The sequence below is a fragment of the Bubalus kerabau genome, chromosome 3 (genome assembly GCF_029407905.1).
Source record: "Bubalus kerabau isolate K-KA32 ecotype Philippines breed swamp buffalo chromosome 3, PCC_UOA_SB_1v2, whole genome shotgun sequence".
NCBI lineage: Eukaryota > Metazoa > Chordata > Mammalia > Artiodactyla > Bovidae > Bubalus > Bubalus kerabau.
In genome coordinates, this window is record NC_073626.1 from 120,825,015 (window position 1) to 120,845,017 (window position 20,003).

The 20,003-nt window shown below is 39.7% G+C and overlaps 1 protein-coding gene across 1 annotated transcript in view; it reads left to right on the forward strand.

The window, feature by feature from the left end:
- The first annotated feature begins 544 nt into the window (after nt 1–544).
- The window catches only part of DPP10 (dipeptidyl peptidase like 10), an 802,980-nt gene continuing 783,521 nt past the window's right edge, over nt 545–20,003 (forward strand). Inside the window, exon 1 of the mRNA XM_055572870.1 lies at nt 545–616. Within this exon, the coding sequence (XP_055428845.1) occupies nt 545–616 (72 nt within the window). The remainder of the gene's footprint in view (nt 617–20,003) is intronic.

Below are 20,003 nucleotides of genomic sequence, written 5' to 3' on the forward strand. Positions count from 1 at the left end.
TGGGGAGCTCGCGCCAGGCGCAGTGCTCTCGCCCGCTTTGCAGTTGCTCCAGAGATGCTGGCGCGCGGCTCCCGGCTGCTCCACCTGGCGCGCTGAGCTCGGCGCGGGGAGCCCCCGGGGGCTGGCGGGGGGCGCAGACTGCGGTAGAAGGCGAGCCGGGCTCCTCCGGGACTGCGAGACAACGCTCCAGCACTGTCAGGTGCCGCTCTCCAGCCGCTCGCCGCTCCGCTAACTTGTCAGTTGGTGGTGTCCGCTCTCCAAGGCTGTCTACGCTTTGGGGTGGTGGGGTGGTGGTGGGGGGCGGGGGGAGTGGGGAGTTAGAGGGTCTGCGGTGGCCGAAGGAGGCATCCTGCGAGGGGGAGCTTGCCTGGTGCCGCTCCTCTTCCCCTCCCCATCGCTCCCCTCCCCCCACCCCGTCGCTGCCGCTTTGCCTTCCGCCAATTCGGAGAGCATCGGGAGCCTGTGACATGCGATCCCTGCCAAGTGACGGTCCCCGAGTCTGAAGTGCCCGCGAGGAAGTGAGCGCCAACACGGGCCGCGGGCGATGACAGCCATGAAGCAGGAGCAACAGCCCACCCCAGGGGCCAGGGCGAGCCAGGCGCAGCCGGCGGACCAGGTGAGAGTTGGCAGCTGCGGCCAGGCCCTCCCAGGAAGGGAGACTCCAACCCGCGCTCCCCCCGCCCCTCCTCCAGGGCTCAGCTCCCACGCCTCCTTCTCCCCACCCACCCCCGCCCCAGTTCCAGGCTCTCCTCAGCTCATCCATGGACTCGGCACGAAGTTAGAGCCTCCGAGTGCGCTCCGGGGCCGGGCGAGAGGATGCGCAAGGTGGAGAGCCGCGGGGAAGTGGGCAGAGAGGTAAAGGAGGGGTGGCCTGGGCAACCCCTCGGGCCGGCCCCCGACGGAGGGAAGGTGGCCGGGGCCAAGAAATGGGGACCTCTTGGCTCCTATTGAAGCACGTTGGAGGAATTGCTGCTCTCCTGGAGGCTTCCACTTGCTGGGTTCGAACCCTGTTTTCACGTAGCTGAGACCAAAGCTTACCCGAGTAGGCAGATGACCTTTAGGCCATCAGAGTTCTTCCTTTCCTTTCTGTTTTCCTTTGAGGAGACCGGGACGGGGGTGGGGGTGAGGGACGCAAAATGGGGGAAGAGGGTGTACCACGCATCTGTTGTCTGCTTGGAACCGAGCTTGGAGCAAAAAGGCATGATTAGGTGGAACTGGGAAGATACTGGCTTTAGTGATTTGTTGAGTCCAGATGTATTGTTTCTGCAGAAATGAGGGGGTGCGCTGTGCTGGCTGAGGGTAATTTTAGTCGGTTTTTCTGTCTTTCCTCTCTGGTCACCCCGTTTTGTTTCGGTCTTTAGGAATCTGTAGCATAACCATACGGTGAATCTCCATCTCGTCTCTGTCCCTGGGTTGGGGTGACTCGTGAGTTCGGTGTCGTCTTTTCCCAAAGTTGGAGGGTCGGGAGCGCCGAGGTGCCCTGGCCGAGAGGAGGGAGGCTGTCACGTTTACTCATTTAGAGAGTCTGAACCAAGAGGGTTGTACTTAGGTCTGCGGATAACCACGGAGCTGGAGGATGGAGGCGCCGGGGTCCAGAGGTGGTCTCTTTGCCCCGAGTGCACTATTGAAGGCCTCTCAAAGCATTTCTGGCGGAGACACTTCGAGCTCGTTGCTAGAAGTGGATGAAGGGGGTGAAAACAGCGAGGCTACAGTAGGGCTCAGCTCTTCGCATATTTTAAGCATTGAGGAGTTAGTGAAGGGGAGCTGTCCGCTCATAGTGGTGGGAGGCAGAGGGGGCGACTCTAGGGCTGCCGTTATTAATGTTCTAGTCCTGGCTGTCGCTCCTGGCTAGTGGCCTCTCTTTCGCCCTTCCCCCCTCTTCTCATTTTGCTCACATATGTTTCACATAGGTGGTGAGGATTACTCAGACTTAAAGCCCCCTCCCTTTACTGAGATGGATGTTGCAGTTTTTATAAAGCACTTGTTTTCTTAAACCATTCTTTTTGCTCCTTACCCTGAGAAAAGTATGAAAATATTAAAACATGTGTATAACCTGTCCTTTCTCCTTGTATCTCTTTTCCCTGCTCCCTCCAGCACACATCACAAGGTAGCAACCCGTTAGCTGATTATAAAAATAATTTCAGGAGAGGAGCATGGATTTAACATCCTCTTTCAGGCTGACAGCTCTTAAATTTCATTAATAAGCCACTGAGCCTCTCTACTGCACTTGGAATGATACTACCAATAAGAATGATTAGTCAGGTGAGAGTCTCCACATGAAATCTTTACTCACTAACCTGTGACACCAGCTGGTTACTTGAGGCTCTGCAAACAGTTCAGTGATGGTGGAGGTGGGGAGGAAGAAGCAGAGGATACAGAAGCTGAAAATGTTTATGTAAATAGTGGACAAGCTGTATATCCACAGCAAAGCCTTTTTTCAGAACTAATCTGGTACTTAAAATTCACATGAAGACAGACTCAAGCTTGAATCCGTTGTTAGTGTGCATTTTTGCTTATGCCACTTCAAATAGTCAGGGAGTGGCCATTTGTAGAACTCTTGTTTTAACTGAGTTTTTTTAAGTGACTTTCTGAGCACTGACATGATTTTACAATGTCAATGGTATGCATATTACACTTGAGCTAAAATGAAAGAGATTGATTTCTCAAGGGAAAGGAAAGGAAGACTGAAATATACATGGCAGCATCCCACTGGGAGTTTTCCAGGCAATCCCAGAAAATACCTATGTGTAGTCTATTCTTTGTCTAAAGCTTGACATACAAAATGATGAGCAGATGATGTGGACAATTGCTGTGATAGCTTAAACTATTTCTTTTAAGATTCTAGGTTTTATTAATAGTATTAGTCATTGTGATTTAATTCTGCAGTTGTTAGGTAACTCTCATGTGGCCCCAGATATAATACCTCCATATAGACAAGATCGATTGTTCAAGTTTCTGTGATATTTCTGAAAAAAAAAAAAAAAAAAAAAAAGATTCACAAAATTAAAAATGTGGCTTTATGAAATCCTACTTAATGGTTTAATAGGGGGTGTGTTCCAGTAAGTCACTTGCTAGGTGTTGATTTTGAGTGATTTAAGCTTTTGAATATTGCCAGAAAGGTCTTTTGCTTTTTGTGGTAGTGATTATTATGAAACCTCAAAGATGCCTTGTCCAGAGGCCATCAAACACTCATTTCCACAAACAGCATCATGGAAGACCAGAGTCTTTCTTTTCCGTGAGATGGTTATGAACCGCAGAATTTGATTGTTGTTGTGGCCTTTTAGAGAGTTCGACATCCCTGTTTCACCTTATCTACTACTGTCTTCTAGCATAGGGTGCCATGACCAGAGGTAGCCCTTCCTCTGGGAGCAGCTACAACAAGAGTAACAGGGACCGCATATTTTTATTACTGTTCTGAATCATTGGAGATATTTTCATCATCTCAGTAGTCTTGCCTTTAAAGCTTCATTGATTAAATAAATGTTTACAACAGTTACTTCTGTTGTTTTTATAACACTTCACATTTACAAAATGTCTAAAAATAAATGCTTAGCTGTGGGTAGAAGCAGTCATTCCCACTTAACGTAATCAATATCCATTTTACATCAGGGAATACATAATCTTGAGTGGCTAGTTGTAACTTATTATTAGATTTGGAAATCACTTCCTGTGTGCTTGCCATGTGCTGAGTACTGTCCTCTGGGTTGATAAGGTAACACTCACTGAATGCATTTTTCTACTTGATCCTCAAAGCTGACAATTTTTAAGTTAGGTCTTGTTATTATTCCTAGTTTAGGGATGAGAACAGAGAATTCTCTCAAGTAACTAAACAACTTGATCAACCTTGTCTTCATAAGTGGTACAGATAAGACATAGTCCTAGTCTATGGCAGTTAAAAAAATAAGCTCTTTTAACTGTAAAGCTCCATCTTCTAACCTTTACACAATTACAGTTCAACACCCTTCTACTGGCATAATGCAGAAGAATTGCAAATATTACGTATGCATGTGTACAAATTTACTTTGAATATAAAATAGGTAGAGATTTTGTTTAACTCTTCAACTGTAAATGTAAATAATAAATCTTGAAATTAAAAAATTAGGTTAGTATCTCTTAAAATAATATAAAACCAGGTATATCCTGATAAGTACATAGGAACTTAAAAAAAAATATTTCTATCATTTGCCCTTGGTAGTGGTAAGACTTTCAAGGCTTCTTAAACATACCTTTTTATAGTTAGACCTGGTTTAGGATTTGCTCAGGTTGCCACCAGGTGGCACCCTTCTGCTGAGTCCAATGGGTAAAAATATTTCCTAAAATGTTTGACAGGTCTCTCAGCTCCAAAAAACCAAACCCAACAACAAAAAAGCAAACAAACAAACAAAAAAATTAAACAAGAAAAAAAAGATAACCTTATTTCCTGAAGTATGACTAAAAAGTGTATTTTTATAAACAACTGTTTGGCTGCAGAGGCAGCATTAGTTATGCATAAAAAATCAAAAACAGTAAAACTCATTCTAGTAGAAATCCACTCTCTTACTCTCTTACATAACAGCCTATTAATGAAATAGTTCATGAACAAAATTGGGGTTAAATAGATAATACGTAAAATGCCTTTTGTAAAATATTAGGGTACTTTTGACTTTTAGGTGATATTAACCTAAAGTTTTCACAAAGAAATTAGGATCTAGTATTTTTACTTCCACTTTGGTCAACAAACCTGATTAAAAATTTCAAATGAATACTTAATGAATTCATAAAAAAGTTATTCTTCTCTAATACATAAACATGTCATAATTTAGTTTATATTGTTTTTAACACAGAACGTCAAAGAAAGCTTTTAGAAATCATGTTAAGAAACTTTAATAGAAAATGTATTACTTCTCAACATTCAATATAAAATACATAGTATCTTATTGGTGGAAGAATTCTGTATCATTTGGTTATAAAAGACATTTGATACAGGTGCTATGTAGAAGTTTTTATAACTTGTTGTTCAGTCACCAAGTTATATCTGACTCTTTGTGACCCCATGGACTGCAGCATGCCAGGCATCTCTGTCTCTCACCATCTCCCGGAGTTTGCCCAAGTTCATGTCCATTGAATCAGTGATGCCATCCATAACTTAGGAGATATATACATCCTAAAGTGAAAGAAAGAAAGTGAAGTCGCTCAGTCGTGTCCGACTCTTTGCGACCCCATGGACACCAGGCTCTTCCGTCCATGGGATTTTCTAGGCAAGAGTACTGGAGTGGGTTGCCATTTCCTTCTCCAGGGAATCTTCCTGACCCAGGGATCGAACCCAGGTCTCCCACATTGTAGACAGACGCTTTACCATCTGAGCCACCAGGGAAGTCCTATCATCCCTTAATTTATTATTACATATATTATATATATATGTCTTACTACAAATATGTACAACATTTTATCTGCTGAGTTTAGAACACACCACAAAACATTCCTAGCTTATAAGCTTCTGATCTCTCTGCTTATTTGAAAGACTGAGCATATTGCACATTTAAGAAAGATTAAAGTATATAAAAACAAGTTAAATAAAATTGTATTATTAATGAAGAGCGTTATATTGGAAACAAAACACTAGAACCAATTTCTCCAAGTCTAAGTAAAATTAAAATTATTTCCAAACTTTGGTTTCTTGGACCATTTATGGTTATATTATGTTTTAGACTTTTAGTACTTATAGACATATTTTAAATTTATTTATAGGTTATCATGTAGCATGCATGGCATGCTGAGTTCCTTCAGCTGTGTCCAACTCTTTGCGACCCTGTGGACTGACTATAGCCCTCCAGGCTCCTCTGTCCATGGGATTCTCCAGGCAAGAATACTGGAGTGGGTTGCCATGCCCTCCTCCAGGGAACCTTCCCAACCCAGGGATTGAACCTAAATCTTGTATCTCCTGCATTGTGGGCTGGTTCTTTACCATTAGCACTGCCACAAAGCTAGAATGCTGCAACTAGGACTGTGAGTTTTTGTGCCATCAACCGGAGTATTTATTTACCACTGTCTATATATTATGCACTGGAAAACTCAGATTCAAATTCATATCTCAGCTCTGATAGTCATTGCTGTGTTTTGGGTAGCAAGATAAGTCATTTTCTGTATTTCATCTGTGAATGGAGGTGGCTATAGATCCTATACCTGATTGTTGTAAGGACTGAATGAAATAATAAGTAAAAGCTTTTGAAAAATGCTTATCTCATACAAAGTGCTTTCATTACATGTATAGTTTGGGAACAGGAACCCAGGGAGGAAGAAACTTAGAGGATCATTGAGTCACGTACAGCTGCTATATCATTTTAGTATTTTCCAGAATATTGCATTAATTAGTACACATATGTATGTGATTACATATGAGTTTTCACATGCATAAAAATATTTTAATGATGTAGTAAATATTATTGAGTTAGGCATTGAGTTGGCAGAAATGCAGACTTTACAATATTCCATAACATCCTTATTTCCACTCAATGAAAACTCACTTCTCTACCAAAATTGAAAAAGACACATGTACCCAAATTTTCATTGCAGCTCTGTTAACAATACCTAGGACATGGAAGCAACCTAGATGTCTATTGACAGATGAATGGATAAAGAAGCTATGGTACATATATACAGTGGAATATTACTCAGCCATAAAAAGGAACACATTTGAGTCAGTCCTAATGAGGTGGATGAACCTAAAGCCTATTTTACAGAGTGAAGTAAGTCAGAAAGAGAAAAGCAATTATTGTATTATTAGTGCATATATATATAGAATCTAGAAAGAGGGTACTGATGAACCTATTTGCAAGGCAGCAGTGGAGACACAGACATTGAGAACAGACTTATGAACATGACTTGGGTGGGGTGGGCTGTATAGAGTTACATGGAAACATACATTACCATATGTATAATAGATAGCCAATGGGAATGTGCTGTATGAATCAGGAAACTCAAACCAGGACTCAGTAATAACCTAGAGGAGTGGGATGGTGGGGGGAGGTAGAAGGTATGTTCAATTGGTAGGGGACATAGGTAAACCTATGGCTGATTCATGTTGATGTTTGGTAGAAACCAATGCAATACTATAAGGCAGTTATCCTTCAAATAAAATTAAACAAACAAAAATGTAAAAAAGCCTCACTTCTTTACTGTCCTACTCTATAAGAGGCCATGCTAAAAGTAAACATTGGTTAAGTCTCACTGCTGCTGCTGCTGCTGCTGCTAAGTCACATCAGTTGTGTCCGACTCTGTGCAACCCCATAGATGGCAGCCCACCAGGCTCGTCCATCCCTGGGATTCTCCAGGCAAGAACACTGGAGTGGATTGCCATTTCCTTCTCCAAGGAATTAGCTGCTGAACATGCATATTATTTTCAATGTACTTATATTGGTAGTAAGCATGGAGAAAGAGAAAAGAGGGGTGTGGCTTACAGAAATATCTCAGGAGATGAGATTTTAGTTTTGGAACAGGAAAATGTGCATCGCAAGTGGAGTCCCCTGAGGAGCCCAGCGTGGGTGTGCCTACTATCATTGGGAGTGAGACTAAGTAACCCAGTATTGGGCTCAGATAATTTGAAATATTTTTACACACACTTTTTTTTTTAACAGCTATTCCATTGCAATATTTAAATATACACAACATTTTTGATGTCTGACTATTAAAGTTACCTCCATGTATTTTCATACTTGCTGAGTGACTCTGTGGGTTCTAATCAAGTTAATATCTTACTGAAACATTTTAATGGGGATATGTACTAAAATATGTGTCAACCAGGAAAGGGTGGAGCTCTCCCTACTTGAAGACCTCTAAAAGCTCCAAAAGAGCAAAAATAAATAGTGGAGGAAACATAAACTTCTTCATAAACACATCTTCATGTAAAGTTAGAAATACTTCAGCGAAAAGTGTATGCTGCCTCTCCTTGAGAAGTCATATAGTTCAGTACTGATTATTTCCAGCTCAGTCTTGTGTTAAAATTTGTACTTGACCTGGTCTACAAGCTTTTTGGCAATAGCCAACCTCTGTTTACTTTTCTCCATCTAGACAACACATGTTTTCCAAGGCTTTTAAAATGTGTACCTACCATTCCCCTATCTGGTAGATATTCTTTTTTTTTTTTTTTGATATTCTTATCATTTATTATGTATTCACTAAAAGAAGGCTTGTCATTTCCAGGATAAGAGAGGAAGCTGGGGAGTAGGCTCAGTGGGGAGAATGGGACATTTAAGAGAGACTTCATCTATTATTCATTCATTGTCCTTAAACTGCCCTAAATTCCTAAGGTTTCAGACATACTTGTATGTGATGGTAAATATAATACCCAGCCGCCAGACCAAATGCAGAAAACTGGCTTCTATCCGAAGCTGATAGAAAAAAGATTTTATTTCAAACTGTAATTGATGTTAACAGCACTCTTGGTAATGTCTTCTACATAATAGAAAATGATTTTCATTTTCTTTTCAAGTTTGTTCATCCCATGGTTTATTTCAGAATTGTTAAAGCATTAATAATTTTTAAACCAATTTGCAGATAATATGCTTTTTCCCACTAACCAGAACAGCATCTTCTGCAATATATTTTGGAATTGCCAAATGATTCTCAGATTAATTATATTTTGGAGAAGAAGGTGGCATGATGTAGGGTTGAAAACAGAGTCCAACAGATTTCAGACTGAATCTTTCTTTTGCCATTTGCTGTGCAATGTAGAGCAAATGATTTAACCCCTCTGAAACCTGTTCTTCTCTTTAAAGGAAGGGGATGGGGAGAAAGTGGCAAGGATTAGTGACAGTCCATGTGAAGAGGCTTGTTTAACTTCTGTCCCTGGGTAAAACTTAGGGCGTATTGGGTTGGCCAGAAAGTTTGTTCAGGTTTTCTGGTAACAGCTTATGGAAAAGCCTAAATGAACTTTGCTGGTCAACTCCATATTTTTATTCTTATTGTTACTATGTGTCTAAATTATCTGAGAAGATTATTGTGTTTTTTTGCAAGGGTAATTTTGTATTTACATTAATGAAAATACTAAACTTGATGAAAGTGAAAGAGGAGAGTAAAAAAGTTGGCTTAAAGCTCAACATTCAGAAAACAAAGATCATGGCATCTGGTCCCATCACTTCATGGGAAATAGATGGGGAAACAGTGGAAACAGTGTCAGATTTTATTTTTTTGGGCTCCAAAATCACTGCAGATGGTGATTGCAGCCATGAAATTAAAAGACGCTTACTCCTTGGAAGGAAAGTTATGTCCAACCTAGATAGCATTTTCAAAAACAGAGACATCACTTTGCCAACAAAGGTCTGTCTAGTCAAGGCTATGGTTTTTCCTGTGGTCATGTATGGATGTGAGAGTTGGACTGTGAAGAAGGCTGAGCACTGAAGAATTGATGCTTTTGAACTGTGGTGTTGGAGAAGACTCTTGAGAGTCCCTTGGACTGCAAAGAGATCCAACCAGTCCATTCTGAAAGAGATCAGCCCTGGGATTTCTTTGGAAGGACTGATGCTAAAGCTGAAACTCCAGTACTTTGGCCACCTCATGCGAAGAGTTGACTCATTGGAAAAGACTCTGATGCTGGGAGGGATTGGGGGCAAGAGGAGAGGGGGACGACAGAGGATGACATGGCTGGATGGCATCACTGATTCGATGGACGTGAGTCTGAGTGAACTCCGGGGTTGGTGATGGACAGGGAGGCCTGGCGTGCTGCAATTCATGGGGTCGCAAAGAGTCGGACATGACTGAGCGACTGAACTGAACTGAACTGAAGCATATGTGTGTGTGTGTGTGTGTGTGTGTACATTACCATGGGCTTCCCAGGTGGCTCATGGGTAAAGAATCCACCTGCAATGCAGGAGGTGTGGGTTTGATTCCTAGGTAGGGAAGATTGCCTGGAAGAGGGAATGGCATCCTATTCCAGTATTCTTGCCTAGAGAATCCCATGGACAGAAGAGCTTGGTGGGCTCTATTCCATAGGGTCATACACACACTCACACAAATGATCTTAATATGCTAAGTAGTTACAGTTAATTTATTATAAGGCATTCAGTAAAAATTTATAACAACCTGACTGATTTGTACTATTTTCAGGTGCTAAACTGTTTAGGATCTTCTTTGAAGTGATCATGGTTTAATATTCTCTTTCCAGAAGTTTGGTTTCCAGAAATGACTGAATTTCCTTAGAAATTCTTTGCATGTGGGAACTGATGATATGTTGAGTTGAAATTTAAGAAAAGTGTATAATCAAAACTGACTTCAGATCTGGAAGAGCCAAATCAAGTCATCTATATATTCTCCAGCCAAGTTGTATGTTATCTGACTTGAATATTATTGTAATTTATCATACTTATCGATTTTTCTCAGGTCAGTGCAAAAACCTATGTATCAGGTTACAAGACAGCAAATGAAGAAAAGTGAGGAAACAAGCCATTTTTATTATCTTTATCCCCAACCGTCTTTTAAGATCTAAATACAGATTCGATTTTTTTCTTCTGTATGAAAGTCTCTGCTCTGAAAACCTAAATATGACAAATCTGAGGTATATTATTGAGAACCTGAATGGAAAGCTTTCCTGCAATTTATTTTCAAATAATGAGCCAGAGAGACCACTCAAAGTTGCATTAATAAGGCTTATACAAGGTAGAAACAGGCCTTTTCTGTTATTGATATGTGGTTTTAGTTTTTGCAAGAGTAATGGAGTAAGTGAAAATTCTGATACTCATGATTCCATTAATCACATCTCACCTCCAGGAAAGGTTTTAATATGTGTTAATGAATGCAAGACATGGATTTTTTTTTTTCATTTCACATATTTTGAAACAAATGCTAGAACTTTCTTTTTTTTTTTTTTTTTAACAAAACAACCCTTTAAATCAGTGTTTTATGAACTTGCATGATTCTTCTCACTTAGACACAGAATACAGGATTAGGAATCAAGATACCTTTGGAATAGAGGTCAAAACTATCTTTTCACAAAGAAAAATCTGAAATTCATGAAGAATGTCTCAAATGTAGAAATAGGTCATTTGTTTGGCTAGGTTGGCGTGTAATTTACATTTCCTGGGATTTATGAATTTATGAATAGATTTTCTATCTACTCCATTAGCTTTTAGAGATTTTAAGGGAAAAGACTGTGCATTTCACTGTTTGTTTCTTCTTAGAGTACTATAAAGAGTGTTTATAAGATATAAAGAAAGCATATTTTGAAGGTATATTCAGCATCTTCATAAAGTTGTTCCTTTTCCCTGATCCTATGAATTAAGTGGTTTTCATTTCTTGACAAGTCATGTTGGCAGTGATAGATAGGTGTGAATTGAACCTGGAGCTGAAATAAAGAAACTCACCCTCATATTATTATTGCAAATGGGATTTACCCAACATTAGTGCCAGAGTGGCATTATGGGTGGTTTCTTTTGCATCTGTCACTCCTTACAAATGTCTGTTTGCACACAGAATCAGAGCTTGTTATGTTACAGGATGGTCCCTTTGATTTCCTGTGTTTCCCTTTGCATCTGTGCCATCTCTAAATCCAAATCCAGTTTTTTCTGCCTTTCTGTATTTCTGAGATCCAGTTTCTTTCCAAGACTGATTCCTTGAGTCTAGACAACTGCAATGTCCATAGTGACCTTGCTTTTCCAGATTCTTCCATCAAATAGCCATAAAGTTATCGATGATAACATTTTGAGAAACTCTTCTTGTCTTTTTTTTCAAATCAGGAGACAGTCAATGTAGAGGTGAGTGTCCTGTTTCAGATCACACCATTGGTTAGAATCGGAAGCAATACTTGATTTGGGGTCTTTTACTTATGTGCATTTTTCATGTGTCATGCCAGCAGAGTCAGCTATTGATATAGAGTCTCTGGTGATTTTTTTGGTGGCACAAACACCTTCCTTAGCATTTGACATCAGAGTAAAATTTGTTTTTTAAATTAAAGTTCTTAAAGGCTTTGAATCTGTAGGTAAAACTCTTGATATTTCTTGGTTTCTCCATTGTGATGTGCTGGTTCTAGGCCAGTGGTCTTTAGACTCTTGGCACCTGGCCACAAAACCATGGAACCACATAAGCATCTTCTCCAACTAGCTGTGGCAAGAGAGCACCCCAATGCCATAAAGCCATCATGAAAATAAGCTGTGAGGTGCACCGTTCCAAGGAAATGATAGCAACTCTCACCATACGCGAAGACATGGGCATTCTTAGACCTCTCCTCTTCTCCTCAGCATAAAAGAGGACCCATTGATCTTTACACTCAGCACTTGAAATTGCAATTCAATGATGAATACACAAGTGATTGGATGAGTCCCTTCTTGTGAATAGAGGGATGCACCCAGGTGCTCTAGAAAGCATCAAGGTGAATTTTAGAGCTTTCTTTGGAAGTTAGTAGAAATAACAGGCTTCTGATTTGCTGGAGTTCTTGGAAAACAGAACCATTTCTAGAGGATGTAGTAATTTTGTCAGTGTCTCAAGTTTCAGTGCTAGATCAGAGGAACTTTTATATGCTAAATATATAGGAAGTAGTTTTGACATGTGAACTACTTTGAACCAGTTTGACAAGTAGTTTTGTGTGAACATTCACACAAAATTCTTGTTAGTGGAAAGAACAATGGCTTTCTATTCATTTGATGATGTCATGCATGCTCATCTTTGTGACCCCATGACTATAGCCCACCAGGCTCCTCTGTCCATGGGATTCTCCAGGCAGGAAAACTACAGCAGGTTGCCATTTCCTCCTCCAGGGGATCTTCCCAACCCAGGGATAGAACCCACATCTCTCCTGCATTAGCAGGTGGGTTCTTTACCACAGAGCCATCTGGGAAGTTGCAACCTCAGTTTAAACTCTACTAACTAGTTTGAGCAAGTTACCTAGTCTCTTTCTGAATTTAATATTTCATCTGAAAATGGTATGATGCTTACCTTGCTGAATTGTTCTGAAGATTAGCAATGAGATAGGTTTATTAATCAGGGGATGATGAAAATGGCTGTGCTTGTATTGTTGTTAATGTATATTGGGTGCTGGAGAAGACTCTTGAGAGTTCCTTGGACAGCAAGGAGATCAAACCAGTCCATCCTAAAGGAAATCAGCTCTGAATATTCATTGGAAGGATGGGTGCTGAAGCTCCAATACTTTGGCCACCTGATGTGAAAAGCCAACTCTTTGGAAAAGATCCTGATGCTGGAAAAGATTGAGGGCAGGAGGAGAAGGGGGTGACAGAGGATGAGATGGTTGGATGGCATCATCGACTCAATGGACATGACTGAGAGTAAACTCCGGGAGACAGAGGAGGACAGGGAAACCTGGTGTGCTGCAGTTTATGGTGTTACAAAGAGCTGGACATGACCGAGTGTTGAACAACAACAACTACCAGAGAGAGGCAAAGGGATGGGGCGTCAGGCTTCCCATGGATTGGAGGCTCTGGCTTCATCTTTTTTCTCTGTTACTTGGACTAAACTTCAGAGCACATTTAATATTGAGACTTTTTTTTTTGACATGGAGATTATATGGGTTCAACTTGGCTCCAAAGCAAAGATGGATTAGGTGTTGGTTTGGTTAGTAAAATATCCATTTATTTTTAGATTCTTTATAAATGCAGAAAAATCAACAATGTTTGCATTCTAAAGGTGAAGAACTGAGTATGGATTTGCCTTTCCTGATTTTTTCCCCTCCATTCCATGGTTAAAAATCCTACTCATGCTTATGATACATTCTACATTTGGAATGCTGTTTAATTCCTATTCAGAGCTGAGAGCTGTAATGGCGAATCTAAAAAAACTAATATAGAATCACAGATGGTGCAAATATTTGAAAATAGGTAAATACAATCTAGGATTAGCTGTTTGGGCTCAGAAATGTCAGCTTCATATTGCTTATTGGTCACACAAGACAGTTTTAGTTAAGGGGAAATCTAGGACAAAAGCATCATGGTATAAAATTTCTGGTTTGGAGCTATGCAGTATAACAAGCCCATGATTATTACATAAACTCCAGAATGAGTCTCTGTAACTAAAAAAGGTGTTTTAGACAGGTCATAAAGTACCAAGAGGTTATATATATGATAAAAATTAAGTAAATATGATAGCATGGAACTGCTATCATTAATATCTGCTAAATTACATTTAAAGCCAATTTTTGAGGAGAAAATATCCATTCGTATAGAAATGCTGCAGTTTCATATTACATGACCTGAGCATGGGAACTACTAGATTGCCAGCATAAAATCTGTGGATGGCAGTTATTAGTAGTAAGTGTTGTGTGTCCCTATTTCTGACTGAGAGTTTTAAGCAATATAATTTGTTTTTCTTTCACTTTTTTCCCCTGTTACAGATAAAATTCTTTTAAAAGTTTCTTAGAACTAACTATGGTGATTGTGTTACCTGATTAACTGACAAGACAACTGAGAATGATATAGGCTAACTTGTTAAAGGTCGTAACCACTGATGAATTTAGAAACCAGAGTAGTTTAGTAATTAGAGGTCCTCTCTTCCAGTTTGGGAGTTGGTAGGTGACTCACTCAATCATGGGATCATAGAAGCCATGTCTGGTTGTCTGTGTTGTTGTCAGATGAAGTAAAAGTGGGTGAGAATTAATGGGAAGGTTCCAGCTGGTTTAGGTTTTTTTCTTTTACTTTAATTTTTTTTCTAGGCAGTAAGTTTAATAAGATTAAATCTATTATATATTGATCCTATCTGGAAGCATCAAGGAGCAGGTGGACATGAGTGTAATGGTTGGGTGAAACCTCGATTTTCTGCTATTTTTTATTTCTCAGATGAAGTGACAGAGAATGGAAAGATAGATTGTAGATTATATACGATCTGTAAAGCAGCACTGATCCCTATCAAGTAAGAAATCCTGGCTTCTCATATGAGTGTATAGGGAACATATGTCAAAGATTTAACTTATTAATAAAGAAACCATCAAGATGGGAAAGCTAGTTTGAAAAACATATGAGGAAGAGACTTGAAATAAATGACGTACAAAATCTGCAAACTTAGATCCAAAACTGTTTAATATTCAATAGGGCATTTAAATTATAACCTTGGTGGTTATCTTTTATAGCATACAGAATTTTTTTGCCACTTACCTATCTTCTACAAGTAACATCTAATAATTACTTTGGATCTATGTTGAGAGTAAATGTATCTAAGAAAGATACATTCTCCTAGAGTTGTATAATCCTTATGTGGGTTGATTAGAAATGCCTTGGTCTAACACTATAAAGATGGACACATTTCCAAATTCTCTAAAATCTTAACATCCCCAACCTCACAAAAATGATGCAGTCCAGGTCTACAGTTGATGTTTCAACCAACTTCTTAAGCAATTTTATGATAGCTTTTTACAAGCCCTTTGGAGCTTGAATGTCAGACCTGATTCATCAACAGCAAAGTTCTGGAATGCAGCCAGTCATCCAGTGCTGTTTGTCAGGTTTGTCCCAACAGATTGATCCAGGTGTTTTTGAAGGATGGGAGAGAACAGTTTGATAATTTCAAATAGCTCTCTGTGGAGAAGATGAAGTATTTAATAGAATAATTGCACACAGGGAGGTGAAAAGCCATTCTTGAGGATTTAGCAAAATAAAGTTCAGATCAAGATCCAAGAGACATGGGTCCAATCCCTGGGTTTGGAAGATCCCCTGGAAGAAGGAACTAGCAACCCACTCAAGTATTCTTGCCTGGGAAATCCCATGGACAGAGGGACCTGGTGGGCTACAGTCCATGGGGTCATGAGAGTTGGACACGACTGAGTGACTAAACAACAAACAAACAAACAAGTGGTTCTTAGAAAATGGCTGCTTTCAGAGCTGCCCTTTGGAGGTGAGGGATACCATAAGCACTCCCACAGTCTGATTTAAGATGTATCCTAAGTTTTCCTTCTCTTGGCACTCACTTTCCTGACTGCCAGTCCAGGGGTAGCTCATCTCATCTGTCTGCAGATATCTGACTGAATTCCACCATGATTCCCTTTGGCCTTTTAACTTTAAGACTGAGTAGACAGTGGTCATGATATATGTCTAACTGCATTGATTTGAAATTCCATGGTAACTTGGTATGCTCTTTCTTGAGAACTGATATTTGGGCCAAGAGGAAATGAGGCCTTTATGAAAGTGAAGCAGTAGGGGTGGGAGAAAATAAACATAGATATGGGATTGAGAATCTCAGGAGGGGATGATCCCCTGCACATGGGGCCAGACACTTCCCTTAACTAACCCTCAGTTTTCTTATCTGAGTGAAGAAAAAAAAAAAAAGATTTAAATTTAGATGAGTATTTTTGTATTATGTACAAAATATGTATGAGTATATTTGTATTATGTATCATCTGCATATCTCAGGTTATTGATATTTCTCCCAGCAGTCTTGATTCCAGCCTGAATCTGTGCTTCATCCAGCCTGGCATTTTTCATGATGTACTCTGCATAGAAGTTAAATAAGCAAGGTGACACCATACATCCTTAACATACTCTTTTCCCAGTCTGGAACCAGTCTGTTGTTCCATGTCTGGTTCTAACTGTTGCTTCCTGACCTGCATGCAGGTTTCTCAGGAGGCGGGTAAGGTGGTCTGATATTCCCATTCCTTTAAGAATTTTCCACAGTTTGTTGTGATTCACAAAGACTTTAGCATAGTCAATGAAGCAGAAGTAGATGCTTTTCTGAAACTCTCTTGCTTTTCCTGTGATCCAACATATATTGGCAATTTGAACTCTGGTTCCTCTGCCTTTTCTAAATCCAGCTTGAACATCTGGAAGATCTCAGTTCACTGAGAAGCCTAGCTTGGAGAGTTTTGAACATTACTTTGCTAGTGTGTGAAATGAGTGCAATTGTGTGGTAGTTTGAATACTTTTTGGCATTGCCTATTTTTGGGATTGGAATGAAAACTGACCTTTTCCAGTCCTGTGGGCACTGCTGAGTTTTCCAAATTTGCTGGCATATTGAGCGCAGCACTTTCACAGCATCATCTTTTAGAATTTGAAATAGCTCAGTTGAAATTCCATCACCTCCACTAGCTTTGTCTGTAGTGATGTTTCCTAAGGCCCACTTGACTTTCCACTCCGGATGTTTAGCTCTAGGTGAGTGATCACACCATTGTGGTTATCTGGGTCATTAAGATCTCTTTTGTATAGTTCTTCTGTGTATTCTTGCCACCTCTTCTTAATATCTTCTGCTTCTATTAGGTCCATACCATTTCTGTCCTTTATTGTGCCCTTCTTTGTATGAAATGTTCCCTTGGTGTCTCTAATTTTGGTTTCTATTTCCTTCTCCAAGAGATCTCTAGTCTTTCCCATTCTATTGTTTTCCTCTGTTTCTTTGTATTGTTCACTTAGGAAGTCTTTCTTATCTCTCCTTGTTATTCTTTGGAACTCTGCATTCAAATGGGTATATCTTTCTTTTTCTCAGCTATTTGTAAGGCTCCCTCCTACAATCATTTTGCCTTTTTGAATTTCTTTTTCTTGGAGATGGTCTTGATCACAGCCTCCTATACAGTGTTATGAACCCCCAGCCATAGTTCTTCAGGCACTATGTCTATCACATCTAATCCCTTGAATCTATTTGTCACTTCTCCTTTATAATTGTAAGGAATTTGTTTTTGGTCATACCTGAATGGCCTAGTGGTTTTCCCTACTTTCTTCAATGTAAGTCTGAATTTGGCAATAAGAAGTTGATGATATAACAAAGTTACAAAGTAAATTTAGAATTATAAAAGGAAAATAGTTTTAGTAATAAAATTATTGGCATTTTTATTATCACTGACAGAGGGTAAAGTTTTGAATACTATTCATAAATGCCATGCAGTGGTCAAGTGCCTATATCTCATTTTATCCTCACCTTAACTCTATGTGATAGGTATTACTTTTATTCCAGTTTTGCATATGAGAAGCTACGGTTTAGAGGGTGAAGAGATTTCCAAGGTAGCACAGCTAGTAATTAGGGAAGCTATCTTTTGGTCACATACAATCATATATATTATAATAAGTATCAGGTGTTTCCTTTATCAAAATGAGGCCATAATTTGCTGTGTGTGGTTGATCGGTACATCATATTTGATTTTTTTACACAGAAAATAGTAGTACTAGTCATTTTTACTGGTAGTTAACAGTAATAATCCCCTTTAGAACTCTGCAAGTTTGTACCATCATCCTTATGTTAAAAATGGGGAAATTGTGAGATCGAGTGGTAAAGTAGTTAGACTAGGGCCACATACCATAATTCTATGTCATAGATACTACTTTTATTCTAGTTTTGCAAATGAGAAGCTGCAGTTTGGAGGATTAGAAGATTTCCAAGAACCAGAGTGGCAGAACAGAAATCTGAATCCTCACCATCTGCCTCTGGAGCCCTTGCTCTTGAGTCCTCTACTACACAGTTCCTGAAGTGTTTAGTGCATACCTATTGTGTGTGAGGCAATGTGATAAGAGCATGGCTCCCGTCTTCTGTATGTCCATGACAAATGAAGTTTACTTTGAAATTATTAACCATGAGTAACTTCATGTTTACTCAAATATTTTAAGAAAAATGTTTTTCCCGTGTCCAAATGTGTTCTTCAGTTTGTGTGATATATGAAGCCAGCTTTAAAATTAGACATAGCTAATTTTAGTGTCTTTCACATGGTATCTTATGTCTACTTTTTTATTAGTGAAAAATGATGAGAACTAAAGGATATAGGGTGTGTCTGTACACTTCATCATGTAGAAGAACTTAAGATTGCCTTGCCTGTGTCTCACAATAACCTTGAGCGACACATGGGCTTCACTATTTTAATGAATGAAAAGGTGAATGCTTTCACCCTAGTTATTCAGCAACCTAAATGTCATATCTAAGCCTTATTTTGCAACATTCTCATGTAATTTTGTTTAGTTCAATGACCAATATTAACTGAATCTTTTTATATTTCCTGACTTTAAATGCAACAATCTTCATTAATTTCTGAATAACATAATCAGGTGGTTCAAACATCAAAATTGGTACACATAGAGTGAGAAATCTCCCTCCTGCAGTTATTCCCCAGCTACTGAGTTTCTAATTCTATTATTTTCTAAATAGATAATCACTATTAATGTTTACATTTTTTTCTTTTCTTTGTTCTGGAGACATTTGTTGTATGTAAAAGCTACTCAATTTCTTTAGCTACTTCCCTTTCTATATAAATGTTAGCATATGTTGATTTAAAATGTGTGATATTTTAATTGTTTTGATAAATATCTGGATATTATTAAAATAGGCTAACAGTTGACTTCTTTAACATATTTACTCTTTTATTCATTATGAATTAGAGCTCTTTGTGTCCACTAAACCCATAGCCAGTTTTGGTGCATGTGTGTGCCTGTGCACTTGTATGCATGTAGAAGAACTGTGCTCTTGGGACATTGCCTGAAATATAGTACATTCCCACTAAACACCTGAGAAATTGTCTAGTGGAGCACACAGTAGCATAAACTCTAAAGGCAAATAGCCAGTATGCTTTTCTAATCAGCCACACATAGTAAGTCATTTACTATCACTTAGATCACTTGTGCGGAGAAGGCAATGGCACCCCACTCCAGTACTCTTGCCTGGAAAATCCCATGGACAGAGGAGCCTGGTGGGCTGCAGTCCATGGGGTCGCTGGGAGTCGGACACGACTGAGCGACTTCACTTTCACTTTTCACTTTCATGCATTGGAGAAGGAAATGGCAACCCACTCCAGTGTTCTTGCCTGGAGAATCCCAGGGACGGGGGAGCCTGGTGGGCTGCCATCTACGGGGTCGCGCAGAGTCGGACACGACTGAAGCGTCTTAGCAGCAGCAGCAGATCACTTGTGAGAGTGTTAGTCTCTCAGTTACGTCTGACTCTTCTGTGGCCCCATGGACTGTAGCCTGTCAGCCTCCTCTGTCCACAGAATTCTCCAGGCAAGAATACTGGAGTGGGTTGCCATGCCCTCCTCCAGGAGATCTTCCAGACCCAGGAATTGAACCTGAGTATCCTGTATTACAGGCAGATTCTTTACTGTCTGAACCACCAGAGAAGTTTAATATTATTTAAATATT